Source organism: Azolla caroliniana, unplaced genomic scaffold (assembly GCF_043228905.1).
Source record: "Azolla caroliniana isolate FFs.n. ecotype wild unplaced genomic scaffold, voAzoCaro1.0.p SCAF_5, whole genome shotgun sequence".
NCBI classification, from domain to species: Eukaryota; Viridiplantae; Streptophyta; class Polypodiopsida; order Salviniales; family Salviniaceae; genus Azolla; species Azolla caroliniana.
Genome location: NW_028230440.1, coordinates 4,615,946 through 4,632,775, shown reverse-complemented (window position 1 = coordinate 4,632,775; position 16,830 = coordinate 4,615,946). Strand labels below are relative to the sequence as shown.

General features: G+C 38.3%; 2 protein-coding genes and 1 pseudogene across 3 annotated transcripts; 2 read left to right on the top strand and 1 right to left on the bottom strand.

Annotated features, from left to right (window-relative positions):
• Positions 1-1,459: 1,459 nt before the first annotated feature.
• LOC147863796 (putative gamma-glutamylcyclotransferase At3g02910) lies at positions 1,460-2,738 on the top strand. The gene has a single exon (XM_087320543.1). It carries the CDS (start codon positions 1,514-1,516, stop codon positions 2,426-2,428), a length of 915 nt encoding a protein of 304 aa, XP_087176669.1. The 5' UTR covers positions 1,460-1,513; the 3' UTR covers positions 2,429-2,738.
• A 3,507-nt stretch (positions 2,739-6,245) lies between these two features.
• LOC147863795 (uncharacterized) lies at positions 6,246-11,349 on the bottom strand. Of its 2 annotated transcripts, XM_087320540.1 has the most exons (6): positions 11,149-11,349; positions 11,035-11,062; positions 10,245-10,316; positions 7,721-7,825; positions 7,048-7,190; positions 6,246-6,340 (listed from the first exon to the last, which is right to left on the bottom strand). In XM_087320540.1, the coding sequence occupies exons 1-5, from the start codon at positions 11,151-11,153 to the stop codon at positions 7,074-7,076; spliced, it is 327 nt and encodes a 108-aa protein (XP_087176666.1). In that variant the 5' UTR covers positions 11,154-11,349; the 3' UTR covers positions 6,246-6,340; positions 7,048-7,073. The 2 variants fall into 2 exon arrangements, with proteins under 2 accessions (XP_087176666.1, XP_087176665.1); XM_087320539.1 differs by lacking the exon at positions 6,246-6,340 and having other exon boundaries at positions 6,859-7,190.
• Positions 11,350-14,016: 2,667 nt separating this feature from the next.
• On the top strand, positions 14,017-16,334 carry LOC147863794 (uncharacterized; annotated as a pseudogene).
• The last annotated feature ends 496 nt before the right edge of the window (positions 16,335-16,830 follow it).

The following is a 16,830-nucleotide window of genomic DNA, read 5'->3' as shown; positions in this document are numbered from 1 at the left end:
ATCATGCAATAGAGTTGGATAGGCATGCTTTCTTCTTCGTAGTTGTTAAGCTTTCGTTTTAGGACTGGCATTTGTTCTAATATTTCTCGGTATATTTCTTTTTTAGAATGATGAACATGTACGAAAAGGAACAAGTGATGATCAGGCACAAATAGGGAGGAGGTAGATAAAGTTATTATTTGCATGTGATCATAATACATTATTGCTTTAGGTAATAATCCGATATTCTTGAAGTATCAACATTACTTTTGTTGTTTGTACACTACTTTAACTATTATTGCAGAAAATTATTGAGCTGGTAATCATGCCCATAACCAATTTAGCATACAAGTTGGCAACCATGTTTAAACTAAGTTGTGAATCTAGTTTCGAAACTCAATGGTCTCGATTGCTAACTTGACCGACCACCTTCTTCCATGAGAAAACTAGAATAAAGAATTTGTGTGTAAGAAACAAGATATATAATTTCTTCTTTATAGCATTATGATATTTAATTAAGGCGAAAATTTCTACCACATGTCACACTACATTGCAAGCGGAAAAAGAGAAATCTTCGACTGATCACTCTATTTAATTCTAGAAAAAAACTCTTTTGTTAGCTTCTTAGAGACCCAACCTCGCAAATCTATCACTTGTATTTGGAATTCAGATGACCACAAATGTAATGTACATATGACAAAAGATTGCTTTTGCTTCATTCCATCCTGCCAATGCCCTTCAATCCTCTCCTCCCACCCAAGTTGCCAACATTCATTTCCTCTAACAAAAACAAAAAAAAACGTCTATTTTACATCATACTTACGGACGTCTCAAAATTCTCATATAGTGTGACCCCAACCTATGATATGAAGTATGCGTGAAAGGAAACATGATATCAAAAAAGAAACGGATCGTACGATGGAATGTATGTGTGATAGCGTTTAGTGGGCTATGCGAAGAGGCAACAATTGAATGCACCATTCTCTTTTAACATGTGTCGAATGGGTGGTGGGGAGGCCCCCATGAACACATTGAATGCGAGGAGGTGATGAGTCAAGGACAACCCATGAATCTCGAAAGTGGGGAACTGGTAAGAGAAATCGGCGACTACTTTCCCAGGGCACACACACACGTTGGCAGCGAAATGGAATTGGTCATCATCACATTGTGTGTCACACAAGTGATAGGGTTGGCAGGCATAGAGCATGGGCGGTCATGACGGATGGCTAAATGGCCCAATTTTAGAGAGGGGAATGGGCTTACGATGAAGTGGACGGACACACGAGAGATGCCATGGGCCCCGAGCCCCGGGCGGCCGGACAAAAGGCGATGGATGGCCGGACAAAAGAGCAAAAGCAATGGCCCTCCATGGTGTATCTTATGATTCTTATCTATCACCCGGACCAAAAAAAAAAGCTATTAAGTCCTCCCATATATATGTATATATCTTGAGTTACTCTCTCTGTTTCTCTTTCTCTGTCTCTGTCTCTGTCTCCCTCCTTATCTCTGGTTTATCTGAATTCATTGAGCCACCATGATGTGCTTGAGTTGTGGGTCTTCTTCCTCCCCCATCTCTTCTGATCTCACCCATGATCAGACCCATCTCTCCACGAAGCTCCACAAGAGATTCCATGGCCACCGCCGCCCACTACTTGATGCCTCTATCCCTCCTCCTCACCATATCAACGCAAACGGAAAACAAAGCCCAGGAACAGAGCCCTCGCCTGTGCATTTTGCTTTTGTGTATGGCACCCTCAAACAAGGGTTTGGGAACCATTGGCTCATGGAGGAACTCATGGGTTCTCGCCATGCCCGATTCGTAGGGGGAGGGTTCACATCGAGAAAGTTCCCTCTAGTTTGCGGGCCTTTCCAAGTACCCTTCCTCCTCCACACTTCTACACCATGTGGGCACCATGTGCAGGGAGAAGTCTATGAGATAGATGAGTTTGCCCTCTCTCGGCTCGACGAGCTCGAGGGTATCTCCAAAGGTCACTACGAACGCCGGACAATCGATGTCAGGGTTATGGAGCCGGGATCCGGCAATGATGGTAAGGATGGGAACCTCATAGCCAGGTTTGAGGATGTCATTGTTGTTGGGACAGAATGCTGTGATGATATCGTTGGATGCGAGGCAGTGGACTCTGATGATGCCATAGCTCAGGAGCCTCGGCATCTCGACGACGATGCCATGGTCTTCAAATCTGAATGTCGCGATGATCTCGTGGAGACGGTCAATGGTTTGGCGGGAACCGTGGAGTTGTGTGCCCAAGCTTACTTTGCTAGCCAGACTTATGGGCACAAAATGGCTTCTTGTGCCCCACATATCCCTTGCTACACCGACAAGGAAGCCTCCACATATGTCCGTCGCAAGGATCGGCCAGCGAATCGCACCTTCCTAGAGCATGTCCACGCATGGATGGATGAGGCAAGGCATTTTCATTCCTCTTAAAGGTTCTCCAACTAATACTAGGATTTTCTCGTTCTATAAGACCATATCTATATGATGCTTGGGTAGATGAGGTAATCCTTGTCTATTTTATTTTGAAAATTATATAAAAAATAAGAAGGAAGGCCATGTAAGGTGAGGAACCAGGAATTGATTTCCTCCCTATGATTGAATAGATGAGGAGACCCTTGTCTATGGAGGGTTTGGGGTTGATCCTATTATCTTAACATTGTATCAAAACAACAAAGGTTGTGTATTCTTCATGTGGCCATATGTGACACTATACTATATAGTATTTCCCTTTTAAAACAAATGCAGACTTAGAATGGATTCTTATTGTGATGAATTGCATGCCAAGAAGTGGTTCTAATATTAAACCTTAATTGTTATTTATTGAACTATTTCTTGCTTTGGGTTATAGCATGTCTTGTTATCCGAGTTAGTGACTTTGGGGAATATGGGTTTTCCTATTAAGTTTGGCAAATGGTGGTTTGCCCTCCAATCATAATGTTTAATTTTTGTGGTATTTTGCACAAACATTTGGGATCAGTGCATCATACAAATCAAGTCAGCATTGTGCACACAAGGTCTACAATTGTTGGCTATCTTCACCAATATAAAAAACCCTCAAATTCTCACTTTGCAAACTGAAGTGATGAACAGAAACGGTTAGGGATAACATACACTCACACTCGTGCGGTATGTTGAGCATGTGATAAGTAAGTGATATTCATCCTCCACTAGGTTTTCATTGCATACCTTGCATATATCTACATATTTGGGCGAGGATGCCATGATACTACCTCAAGAGTCAACACCTAACTTGTGTGAGCGAGTTTTTTGAAGAAGTCCTAATACTCTCCGAGAGCAAGGGCTTATAGGGGTAGTGAGATGCGATTGGATACGTTCTTGCCAATTTGGGGGTTAAGATTTGCTATATAATATTCCAGTTTAGACATTATGGAATCTTGCCACTTCATCCTTAGAGCCTCATAGTAATCTATCCTCAATGATCACATACTTCATAGCATCACTTGAGAGTTCCAATAGATCGTGTACTCCCCATCTCTTAAACCATTTTATAATGTCAAGCACCCATCCCCTGAGAGGAATTTTCTCTTAGTTTTTTGTACTTTGCATCCCATGTTCCAAGCTTGTTTCGGCTCTCTATGGCGAGGCATATTCCTGACTTTGTGCCTCTTTTGTGATGTACTTGTATACTCTTTGCATGGCTAGTGCCTCTATGGGCTGAGAAATTGCTTCTAATTGCACGATAGGATTGGATGTTGAGGATTTTACTCCCAATTGTCTACGTAAGAATATTTTTTGGATTTTCTCTATTTCATTCCATGCTCTAAACGAGGTAGTGCCATCCCACACTTCTACTTCGTAAAGCAACACTTGGACCACCATAGCATTGAATAGCATCAAGAGAGAGAGAGAGAGAGATTTGGAATAACATCATTTATTAGTTAACAGAAGTGTCATTGCATCAGATCACATGTTTTAATGTTCTACCTACACTTCCACCAATATAAAACAAGCATGCAACAATTTGATGCAACATAGTGTGGATTCATTACCTATTGTTAACTCTGTTAATTACTGAATGTGCGTTGTTGCTATCACTTAAAACTTAAATTGTTTTCAGAAAAGCTTCTACATTCAATCTATATGTTGTCTTGCCTACGAGTTACATGAGCCTAGGACAATCAATTGTATATAATAATGTATACGTTCGGTGATCCTTCATATTGAGGTGATTGAATGTATATCTTTCATTAAGTAACAAAACAAAATTCAAATTTAGAGTCTCCAATTGTTTGTATATATTCAAAAGTCAAATAATGATATACAAATGACCATTTGTTCAACGACATAGCCACTTTTTACCGTTGTGCCATATCTTGACAAGGTCAAAAAGATTGATTGGTCGAGCGGATGGAAAATATGAATATACCTTATATAAAGCCCACATACTAGTCAATAAACTCTTGATATATCCATTTTTGTCAAATTTCCCTTCAAGCTCATTGGAGAAAAATATCTCTTGATACACTCGTCTTTGATAGTTTTCCTTGCAATTATGTTGGATGTCACTAATGATGATTTTATTGAGAATTCTCTTCACATAAACTTCCAAGTAGTTGTGATTTCCTCCGATCCCTTGAGTATGTTGAGAGACTCCAAGTATAAACATATATGGTAGAAAATCATCTATTTTTGTTCTCTAGGAAAAGCGAAGGAATATATTGAGCATGTAGAAAATCCTGTAGGACTGCTTGAAATATGAAAAACGATATCTAGTTCATGCTAGAGGTGGAGAATTACTTTACAAAAGGTTGCAATTGCATTCCATTTAGTAGTGATTTAATATTGAAACAATGTGAACTAAAAAATAGCATAAATTCCCTAATCAGCAAAACATGACGGATGGAGGTGCATAATAAAGAAATGAATTGATGGCATATATAATGCATCTCCATGATAAATGGAGCCTCCTTATCGCACCTCAATTTTAGTTTTTTTTATTGGGGGGGAGGGGGAGGGGGGGAGGGAATCGTTGACAATGTGCATGTTAAGCATTAGGCCACAACTTGTAGGTAGTGGTTCAATTTTGAAGGGCAACAAGGCATCTTCATTTGATTAGATTCTCCTTATCATGTGTCCATTTTAGTGGGAGGAGAATCAAATCTCTGACCACATGCATTGTGAAATCAAGAGTCGGGAACTTGTAGTTGCTCCATTTTGAGGTAGGACCCCCAAAATACACTATAAGCAAATCTGTTTGTCAATGCTTATAAACCTGAATTTCCTATAACTGCAGCTTGGATAAAGCTAAATGGCAGCCCATATGGGCCAAATTATGTTGAAGAATCAGCATTAGAGTTATGCTTGTATGCAATAAATGTTGCAATTAGATGCATTACGAAGGCCACACCAAAGAATATAAGCTTCAACTTATATGAAAACAATGACTAGAAGACACTATTGCTCTAGTATTCCAAATACAACACCAAGTCCGAGGTAAGAATAAAACTAAGGATGTATTCTTTCTTCTTGCAAACCTAGAGGATTTAGGGAATTTATACAGTACAAGAGGAGAGCTGAATGTTCCCCAGGTTTTAGATACACAGTTTGCTATGCTTTACAACTTTCATTGCTCAAGAGTTACATCAATGAAATGGATGTCTCATGTCAAGGTCCAACAACACAATCAAGTTCTAAGCATAATGTATAGACCAAGCAAAACATATGTAACCTTTCCAATATAAACATCAAGAATATTAAATAGTAATACCCAATCACTACTTAAGTCAATCTGCAATACAACAATCTCGAAAAGAGGAATCTTACAAATTCTATGTTTAGTGAAGTTAAGACTAGTCACATCTTCAAACAGACTAGACCATACAACTTTTCTGACATCTAAACTCCATACTTATCCTATTTCTTCATTCCATGTACTCTATGATCAATCTGATGAATGAAGCTCAAAAAGATAGCAATAACTATGGTTTGTCCATCTACATCCCTATATTGCTTACTTAATTCATTTCTATATACATGTTTCACACAATATTTTGATGAAATTATGAGCAAAAATAGTGTCTAGTGTTACCCTTTCTATTAGTCATTGATTTATCACTTCGAAATCTCCCATTCTAATGCATTGGGTAATACTAAATGCTACAAAAACTAAAAGATTCTGATAGCCTTGCTTCAAATCTATTGCAAAATTTATTGATCACACTGAAAAATTTGGTTCTTTAAACTAAGTTCAACCACATTGTACTGGATCCTATGCTTCTCCTTAAGCTTTTACCGTTCTACTAACTCTACCAGTTTGATCAGTTATGTGGTTTGATGATCTCCTTTCTTTCATCTCCATCAACATCTATTATTTCGTCCCTTCTGCTTCCAAATTCAAGCATATTGAGTATGTTAATAACAGTAAGCATAATCAGTCACTAGATATACGAAAATACAATCCACCACAGCTGATATTTTAATAATCCTGAATGCTATGCATGCATTTTATGGGTTTCTTTCCTCTTATTCTTTTCCTTGCACACATAATCTAATAAGCACCTTTACAAGGGATTGTTGCTCAGAAAAAGATCTACACTTACATATCTGGAACCTTGCTAGATTCATTTGCAAATCACTTAATACAAGATCTTAACGACATAAATCTGGTAATCCTTTCGTTTATCTTATCAAGTTGACAGCTAGTTGTGAATTGCAATTAAAATAGCAAAATTTCAACTACAGTTATACCAAAATTTACCATACCAAGAGAACCATTGTGACTCCCATCTCTATTATAGCTATTTAAAATGCCAACTTCCTGAATTAAAAACCAAATAGCATAAATCCAATCCTAATCCTCACTTCTAGATTCAAAAGCTACAACAATGAAACATGCTGAATATTTCAAAGTATCACCAAATCATTAAAAAAGTAAGAAGGGTACATGCAGGAATGAAAGCACCATGATAATTAAAAATATCATTGGCTAGTATAAAAACCTTTAGGAATTGTACAACAAAAAACAATTGACGTTGATTTTAAATGTGTAATACAATATACAAGTCTTCTGAAAAAAGTCAAAGTCTAACCATCTATAAAGGAATCTTCATTGCAATTATTTTGGATTTTTCAGCACAATGATAACAGAATCTCCTCTTAGAAACATTTTGCTGATGAATCTATCCTTGTTTACTGGCTTTGATTTCTTTTTCCCTTTCCCTGTCTTTGGCATCTGTGCACAATACCATAGGCTTAAGAAACATTAAAGCTTATAAACCAAAAGAAGAAAGCAACGAAACAGTTAATTATATAAATTCATTCAAAACAGTAGATTCAAACGAAAAAAACACGACTAAGATGCATTCAGTATAATAAAATTGGAACACTGTTAAAGGATCATAATATATTACATGATTGTATATAAACTCTATAAATAAAGACACTTAAGAAATTTGAGACAATAAAGAAACATAACAAACTTAAAACATTGTAATGGAACATAATTAAAAAATTAAGAATGTAAAGAAACGCAATCAATTTTAGGTATTGTAAAGACGCACAATATAATCTATATATTATAAAGAAGCATAATAAAATTTAACAGTGTAAAGGAACGTTATATAAAGAAACAAAAGACTATTTGAACGTTGTAGAAACAAAAAAAATATTTAACACTGTAAAGCAAAAGTAACATAAAAAATTTAAACATTTGTGAATCAATATGATAAAATTTGGAAAATTGTAAAGAATTAAGTGATTCACCTCTGTCCACATCTCTCTCACATTCTCAAGCACCATGTTGCAATGCCTATCAAAAGCCTTCACTCTCCCCAAGAGTTTCTTGTTATTCCTACAATTGATCAAAACCTGCATTTTCAAATACAATTCACAACAGCAGTGAATAATCCTCAAATCATTAGTTATGAGTATAACAAAAGTTTTTGGCAATGACTTGCCAATCCCTTCTTTGTTTTTATTCATGTTAAAAATTTTACTTGTTTTTAAGAAAAATGTGCAGGAATTGATTGGAAGTCGAAAATTAATTCTATAGTTTATAATTTTCATATATCATAGGTAGTAGATTTGAAAGATTAACAGTTACAATTTTGCCAATAGTGCCAAAAATGCCTTGATTGTACTTAGTGGGCGAGCTTGGTCACAGAATTAATGAATTATTCCAACATAGTTATTCTTGCTTTTTCTGGCCAGGGTTGGGAGCTTCTGTCAATCTACCATTGAAGCTTGATTTTAGAACTTTGAACTAAAACCTGCAATTGGGTGTGCCAAGCTATCAAACCCCAGAAGCCCTCCAACTTGAAAGGCAGATTAACCTTAGACGCTCCCATAATAACTGTGGAGTTCCCTTTCCTCTTTATTTGATGAGCAAGTGACCACAACCAGATTGCCCAGAGGGAAACTGGTATTATAAAACTAGTTTGGTTTTTCCCTGGCACATGAAGCCTCAAATCACTCACTAAACCACTTTTAGGATCCAGCAAGCTTCATAGATAAACTGCCTTACCCACAAACCTAGCCATTAGGGAAAGTTATACTAACTCTCGTGAGATTCCTTGATTTTCACATAAAATATAGAATTCACCTGAATTGAATTGCATTCCATTGTCCGATCAGATAGCTTTTAATTTAAATTCTCTCCATCTCCATCTAGTCAGACTAACTCCTCGTGAGATTCCTTGATTTTCACATAGATATGAAATTCATCTGAATTGAATTGCATTCCATAGTCCAATCAGAGAGCTTTCAAGTTTAATCTTCTCTCCATGTCTACCACAACCAACTGTAAAATAAGAGAAGTTTAATCAGATGCCTTCTCCTTGCTCTTCAACAGGTAAGCCCAAAGCTTCCTAATGGCACCATGGAAAAATATCAAATTGAACTTCGTCAGTAGACATGCTGGATGCATAGGCCTACCATGGTGTTTATTAACTCCAACGGATCCACAAGCATATTGTGGTTAGTCTTCATCCACTTTCTGGCTATATATAATGGGCCATTTTAGTTGCGTAAACTGCCTCACTTTGAAGGACATCATTGTATCTATATCCGCTCACTTTGAAGGACACAGTTGTGTATCTCCATCATATTCGTTGTCTATCTTCATTGCACTCGGGGTGCTCCACGATCTAAGCATCCTGTAGTTCAGCCATTTGTGCTGATGTATCAGTCTGTCTGTATCAGTCTGTTCATGCACAGTCTGTAATCTTTCTAACTAAGGTTTAATCTCTTTTTTTATGTTGACATAAACATGCAAACTTCTGTAAGTGCTCTGATCACAGGTCTAAATCTCTCCTAGTTCAGAACCCTGGTCTCACCTGGACGCAAACAAATCCTGTGATTTACGCAATGCTATGACCATATACAATGCAAGACTTGTGGCCAAGGGGTCTGTGAAGAAGGGGATGTAGATTTTCGGAAGTTATTTACCCAGATTGCAAGGTTTGGAAAGATCTCGGCAGAACTGCCAATGTTCATGATGTGAACTGGAAAGTATGGCAGATGGATGTAGTGTGGGCAACCTTGTGCTATACATGGACAACTTAGTCCTGTTTATATGCACAGAATGGGACCTCATTCTGTTCAAGAATTTAATGGCAGGCTGGATATGCTCCACTTTTGTCTGCAACATGAGGTGTATCAGCGCGACAGAGAAATATATGTCACTCAGAGAAATATGGCATTCAAGATGAAATATTGTAAACCAGCTTCCTTAATAACAGAGGGCAACATCAAGAAAATGAATTTATTTAGGAGCAAAGAAGGTGGAGGACCAACAAATATCTATCTACAGTTGAAACATTCTTGTACCAGTGTACTCAACCATACTTAGCCTATTAAGTTGATGTGCTGGCAAAATTCACAACAAATATAGAAAAGATTCATTGGCAAGCCGTGATGCATATTTTCCCACATCTGAAGGGTATAGTCTGATTCAGCATTCTAAGTATGAGGAAAGGAAGGTAGTTAGCAAGATATTGTTATTCTGATCGGGTGGATGATCCAGAGCACAGAGGGTCAGCCTCCGAATATTATTTCTCAGAAAGGTTTACAATATTTTTCAGTACAACAAGGTCAGTTTTCATGGATGAAAGTGAATATGCCCATGAAAACTCCTAACAAAAATCAGACCACATGTAAGAGTGAAATTAAGAGTATTGTTTTACACAGTAATTTAACGTCATCATTGTGTCTATATGGGCTCGCCTAGAGGTGCATGGAAGTATGTCCCTATTGTCTTTCTATGTACTGTAACTGCGATTATCCTTACCTGAGTATTGTTTTTTACGCTCATTGTTAACACAGAAAGAGGTCCGGTGTTAAACTCATCTTCCTTCTTCTCCTGAACCAGATAAATAAACACGAGTAAACACATATCAGAGAAGTAAAGACGCACATTCTCGGAAATAAAGAAACAAATTTCACAAAGGAAAAAATTTCAGGAAAAAAAAAAACAACTGCTCAGAAAAAAAGGGTACCAAATCTCAGAAACAAAAACAGAGAAAGTTGGAAATAAAGGGGATGTATCGAAATCTGAAGATACACAAAATCTGACGGAAAGAGATACTGAGAAACGATAGCATTGAAGTCAATTCTGAGAAAACGAAGATGATCAAAAAAGTTATTGAAACAAAGTGATGAATTTAAACCTGCAAAACGTAGAAATGACAACAAAAGTTTGATTACGAAATCGCAATCGAGGAATAAGCACTAATACTCAGGAACAAAAAGTATCTGAGAGAAAGCTGCATACGAATGCTGAGCTAAATATTTGATGTCACAAATCTAGAGAACCAAAGACAAAAATCCTGAAAAACGAAAGTGATGGGTGAAGGGTTTCTTCGAGGATAAGATAGAGCTCTGATTGAGAAAGACAGGAAATCCTGTCAAAGGAAATTGATGAAGGAAAAGCCGAGGGAAAAAAAAACAGAATTTTAAAATGCATTCTGGCAAACAAAGAAGGTTGAAGAAAGAGAAGATGGAAAGGAATAATAAAACATAGAAAACAAGAAGGAAAAAAAAAGGAAGGAAGGAAGGGAGAGTGTATCGAAAGCTCATACCTGATCTTCATCCATTGGTCTTGCTCCACTGCAGAAAACAAAGAGTTTTTCAAGGAGATTTAGCATAAATAACATACAGATATAATGGAGAGGGACGAGGAAGAAAAAATGGACCTCATGATGATGATTATGGTGGTGCTGCCGCTGCTCAGGAAAAGAAAGAAACCGCTAGTCTGAAGAAGGAAGGAAGAACAAAACCCTTACTCAGAAGAAGTAACGAAGGGAGAAGGAAACCCTAATCTGGTCCACGATTGGAACCCTAATCTGTATCGTAAAGCTTTTGTTCCTTCCCTCTCCTTTCTCTGATATGAACAGAAGAGACAAAAACAAAACCAAAGAAAAGCCTTTCGCGCGCGCACCGGTTTCTTGTATTTCCATAAAATGCCCCTCTCTCGACTTTCCCTTTATTTCCCCGACATGCCCCTGTGAGAGCTTCTCTTTGGTTTTCCAATGGTGGATAACCCTAGAGGACCAATCGGGAATCTCATGAAAACCCTATAATAACCCTAGAAGGCCAATCCAATAAGGACTCTCATGAAAACCTTAGACGATTAATCTAGTCTCTCTCTCTCTCTCTCTCTCTTTTATCGTAATTACATTACCCTAGTGGTAAGTCGTTACACTACTAGCCCTAGGTCTCCATTGGGCAACCTTACCAACTGAACTAGGACTCGGCCCTCTCTCTCTCTCTCTCTCTCTCTCTCTCTCTCTCTCTCTCTCTCTCTCTCTCGTGAAAACACACAATTATATTAAAAAAATGTGTGTAAAAAACACTACTTACAATGGGTGCGACAATGGAGTATGGTCACCCACTAACTACACTGCATGGGTAGTGGAACATGTTGAATTGCCAATAGGCAAGACGAACACTCCACCGTGGAAAGAATTTCCACTTGCTCCAATAAAGAAAATGGCCACATTAGTACTCCCTTCAACTTTCGTAGATATGATTTCACTCCATGTCTACCATCGAATACAAAAGTGTTGCTCATATTCTAATTATGACGCAATCCCCAATATCTCATAAATGTTTAAACACCAATCTAGCCATGGTTGTTCTCTTGTTTGTAGAGGTAAGGGACCTTGCATCAATGAAATATTTTGTAGTTGTTGCCAAATAAACCCATAATTAGGCGGAATTCGTAATAATTGTCGCACTTCAGCAAACTCCAAAATTCTTTGAGATGGAGCCTCGACTATATCTCCCACCTCTTTGACCCCCAAACGAAAAAAACGATTAAATTGAGAGCGCAATCTCTCCTTTTCTGACCAACATAATAACCGAGAAGACACAAGCAACTCTTTTTGGAAAGAATTACAATGCTCTCTACTAGATGATGGTTTCCATACACATAACAGGAGTGCTTCTTGCCATGAGGTAACCAAGTGTTGAACACGTGTAGAGCCCAGAATCCTAAGTGAAATACATCCATTCAGTAATTGCCACCATGAAGCCTTAATCATTGTCCTCCCATGTGTTAAACCCTTGTTCTCAATGAAATATTGAACAATAGATATCCATGGTTATGAGTTTGAACACATATCTTGTAATAATGAAAATCTACGAGCCATCATGTGCTTAGATAAGTTCAATATTCCAGCTCCCCCCAAGCGCTTAGGGGTTGCTAGATGATTCCATGCAACCCAAGTTATTCACATCTTATCCCTCTTCTTCCACAACAAATATCGAAGAGGTTGCAAAATAGAATGCAAAACCTTCTTTGTCCATGGAAACAATGGCAAGTAATATAATATCATGGGTTCCATAATACATTGTACAACCTTCAAGCGTACATGAAATGGCCAAGATTGTGACTTCCAATACATGAACTTATCCCTCAACTTACTAGACATCCATTCAATCAATTGACCATTTGTAACATTCATTCCTAATGGATAGGTCAAGTGTCAAAAAATAGAGTCTTTCTTCACCACGGATCCTTGCCATCCTAAACATTCCAAATCCCTTTCAGTACATGATATGAGACTAGACTTCCTCCAATTAATATGTAATCTAAAAGCCAATGCAAATTGGTTCCATACAAGCATCCCCTTCTCAAGATTCTCTCGTGAGGCTTGTAGAAATATGAAAGAATCATCAACCAAAGCTTGTGCTACTAGTTGCCCTCCAAACGGAAAGTGTAGACCCACAATATCACCATTTGTTGCAGGCATGGATAGCATCACTAACAAGGGATGAGTAACAATAGCAAATAACAATGGACTAATAGGGCATCCTTGACGAACGGATCTTGTGAGGGTAATATCTTATGTAACTCCCCCATTAAGCATTACTCGAGACACCACATCTTGTCCTAATAAAAATATGAGGCGAGACATACGAGGTCCAAAGCCCATTGTATGCATTAACCTAGAAACAAAGGACCAATTAACATGATCATAAGCTTTCTCCAAATCTAATTGCACCATAATCAATTGTTGATGAGTGTTTCGAGCATAATCCATGGCCATTTGAACATTCAAAACATTATGCAATATATTACTACCTGCAATAAAACCATATTGGGTGGGATGTATCAACTTTGGCAAATACTTTTGTAATCTATTTGCCAAGACCTTTGTAAATATCTTATACAACCCCCCCCATCAAAGAAATTGGTCTCCATTGATGAAATTACTCTAGAGATGCCACCTTTGGAACTAATTTAATTAAACCAACCACATTATTAACTCCTTCCGGGTGGGCCAATGTCCTATTGGTGTGGACCATAGCTTCTTATACTTTGAGCTAAAATGCGATATCTCCAACGCCACCAACTCTAGTCAACCAAGCCATCACACCACAATACATTTTCCACATGAACTCTCTAACATCTACTCTTGACATGTTCAGGCCCATCCTCTCCTCTCTTTCCGCCTTGCCTTTAGAAAACCTTACTATGGAACTCACACACATCCTTCACTCCGCAACAATTAACAATTTCCCATATACGAAACACTCCAATTAGGGAGGAATAAGGTCTATGCCACAAAATAGATGGTATGATGAGTATTGTAAAGACTTTTATAGACTACTTAAAGTATTGTGACTCAGTGGTACTATTACCTCAGTACATGCTTGCAAAGAAATGCGCAAGATGACATGTCGTAAGAGACGAGCGTGGGAGACATCTCAATATTGTGAACTCTACCATATGCTCGTGAGTAGCGATTATGCCACTGCATGGAAGAGACTACGTGAACCAAGACCACAACCACCCATTGAGGATCCCAACACTGGCACACATATAGAGAGAGACTTTATCATGTCCCGAACTAGCCACACATTCCCATGCCTTCTACACCCAGACCTACCATGGGGACACTTTCCACAACCTCTAGGGTCACAAAGGTCATAAAGAAATTACAACATAGGAAGTCCATGGACCACATAGGATTGCGAGCAGAACACGTCATATATGTGCGAGAGTGCCTAACTCATTTTCTAACTCTAATCTTCAATTGTGCCCTCGCCGAGGGATTTCCACCACCATGGACTATGAACACAGTGGCCCCCATACATAAAGGAGGGGATCCCATTGACCCAAATACATATAGGACCATTATGATAGGTCATACCCTCACTAAATTATATGGTGCAGTAATGGAAGCAGAGCTCAATGATTATAATATGGAGACCTTAAGTCTTCGAGCACCAGAACAGGCTGGCTTTAGACGAGCCTTCTCTATTATTGACCATATCTTCACACTTAGATGTTTAATTGACCAAACAATAGCTCACAAGAAGAAGTTATATTGTTGTTTTGTGGACTTTCGAAAAGCCTTTGACACAGTCCCTAGAGAGCAGTTATTTGATAGGTTTAAAAGCTTGGAGATACTAGATGACATGATTTGGGCCATCCACGCACTGTATGAGCAAGTCTCTGGCTTTGTACGATGCCCAAGTGGCTTATCCAATTGCTTCACTAGCACCATCAGTTTAAAACAAGACTGTCACGGACACACTGACAAAGGTTGCCCCCTATCACCGACTCTTTTTGGGATCTACATTGATGAGATCGCGGATTTTATTGCTTGTAAGGGAGGCAATAGAGTAGTCCTTGGGGGTATGCAACTAGTATCTTGCTCTATGCTGACGACATAGTTTTGCTCTCTGAGTCTAAACACGACCCACAAACACACCTTAATGCCTTAAATGACTTTTGCACACAACGAGGATTGGTAGTGAATTTAGGGAAAACTAAAGTCCATATCTTTCACATATTGGCCCGCATTAGAATTAAGTGCCACTTAACCCTCTCTCATAGACCAATTGAGGTGGTTGGATCATATGTATATCTTGGAGTCACTTTCAATGCCCGTTCAGGTAAATTTTCGATGACACAGGTAACCAAAGATAGACTTAAGAGAGACAATGCCACCATGCATACTTTCAAGATCCAAGGACTAAGGGGTGGTACTTCGACTCATTAGTGACCCCTTCCCTCATGTATGCATCAATGGTTTGGGCTCCAGGGCTACCATCTTTCAGGTGGACGCAATTAGAGAGACCACTAGTGACAATGTTATCATGTCAACTTCAAAGCAAATCGACAGTACCATATCACATTATTAGTCTAGCTGAGTTCACTTTTGCCCCCGATGTTACTAGAAGTCCTTTTTCAACTTATGGTCTTTATTCATAGGATACATAGTCAACCACAAGGTAGGATATCTCGCTAAGCTTTTGAGGCATCTCAATCACTTTATGAGTTCGGATATACTAGCTATTGGTATAGCATGATGGTGAGTTGGCTTCTTGCAAACGGCCTAGACATTAATAACCTACCTCCCCTTAGGTATAACCACAAGATTGATAAAACTTTAATTTCTCACAAGGACCTCAATAAAGTAATATGTCAAGAAATATGGCAAATTTACACTTGGTATAAATGAATCACCCCACTAGAGCCACTCCCATCTAAAATGTTGTACTATAAGCAACACTTCATGCACTTCTCTAAGTTAGGTTTTATTACACCACCACAATATCTAGATACTTTCTTACCAAATACGCTAAGGTTTGCCATTGGATTACTTTGAATATCATCTCACCAACTTGAGATTGAGAATGGTCGTACTAATGGGGTCCCTAGAGAGGAAAGGATATGTGGATTATGTCACATTGAGGTAGAGGATGAGGACCACTTTACATGCAAGTGTCCAACTTACGTTGAGATAAGGGGAAAATACCAAGGCATACTCTCAAAGAATCTCGACGTGGTGTAGAAGCAATTAAGAAAATAAGGGAACGTGAGCTACATTGCCTAGAAGCCATGGTTGCGATACCTTCTACATAGGCACACCCACATCAAAACCCGCTGACCTCCCACTTCTTTTTGAGAAACTTCGACGGAAATGAAACTAGGCCTAATACAAAGTCATTTCCTTTATAGAATATGTTACACCATAACATGTTTTGCACAATATTGGAACTCTTTTATCTTATTTTTTATTTTTATTTTATTTTATTTTTGATGATTGGGTAAACATCCTATTTTGTTGTAAACCAATTGTCTCATGGGCCAAATTTGGCCTTAGAAGACGTTAATATATCTTTCATCCATCTCTCTCTCTCTCTCTCTCTCTCTCTCTCTCTCTCTCTCTCTCTCTCTCTCTCATACCATACTCTTCTTCATGTTAGTGACTCCTATGTGTGTTAAAACTCTGAGTATACCCCCTTGAGAGTTCTGGAAATGGCTTATTCAAGACAAAAATAGTACCGACAACAAAATATGGATAGCTTGTCTTTCTTGACCAAGGAAATCACCATGTATATTTAGTCTCTACATACAA